This window comes from Penaeus monodon, chromosome 15, assembly GCF_015228065.2.
Source record: "Penaeus monodon isolate SGIC_2016 chromosome 15, NSTDA_Pmon_1, whole genome shotgun sequence".
Classification (NCBI taxonomy): Eukaryota; Metazoa; Arthropoda; class Malacostraca; order Decapoda; family Penaeidae; genus Penaeus; species Penaeus monodon.
The window spans coordinates 1,261,997-1,262,209 of record NC_051400.1 but is presented as its reverse complement, the minus strand read 5'-3'; the positions used below and the strand labels follow the sequence as shown (position 1 = coordinate 1,262,209).

The 213-nt window shown below is 34.3% G+C and overlaps 1 protein-coding gene across 1 annotated transcript in view; it reads left to right on the top strand.

The window, feature by feature from the left end:
- LOC119582085 overlaps positions 1 to 213 on the top strand; it is a 36,499-nt gene that overhangs the window by 35,204 nt on the left and 1,082 nt on the right. The window contains exon 23 of the mRNA XM_037930332.1: positions 193 to 211. Coding sequence (XP_037786260.1) covers positions 193 to 211 — 19 coding nt within the window. The remainder of the gene's footprint in view (positions 1 to 192; positions 212 to 213) is intronic.

Sequence of the window (213 nt, the reverse complement as noted above, 5' to 3'; positions counted from 1 at the left end):
CTCTGTTACTTGGAAATATATTTAAGCAAGATTTCTACGTGGAAACAGACTACGTGACGATTTGATTTTCTAATTTTGAATCTCGTGATTATAGTTATAGTTATAGTAAGACGATAATACCAGAGGTGTTTTTAATCTAACATATGTGAGTGTATGGCGCAGATATGTATGTATTTATGATCATTCTTTCAGGTACCGGAACCCAGACCTGGT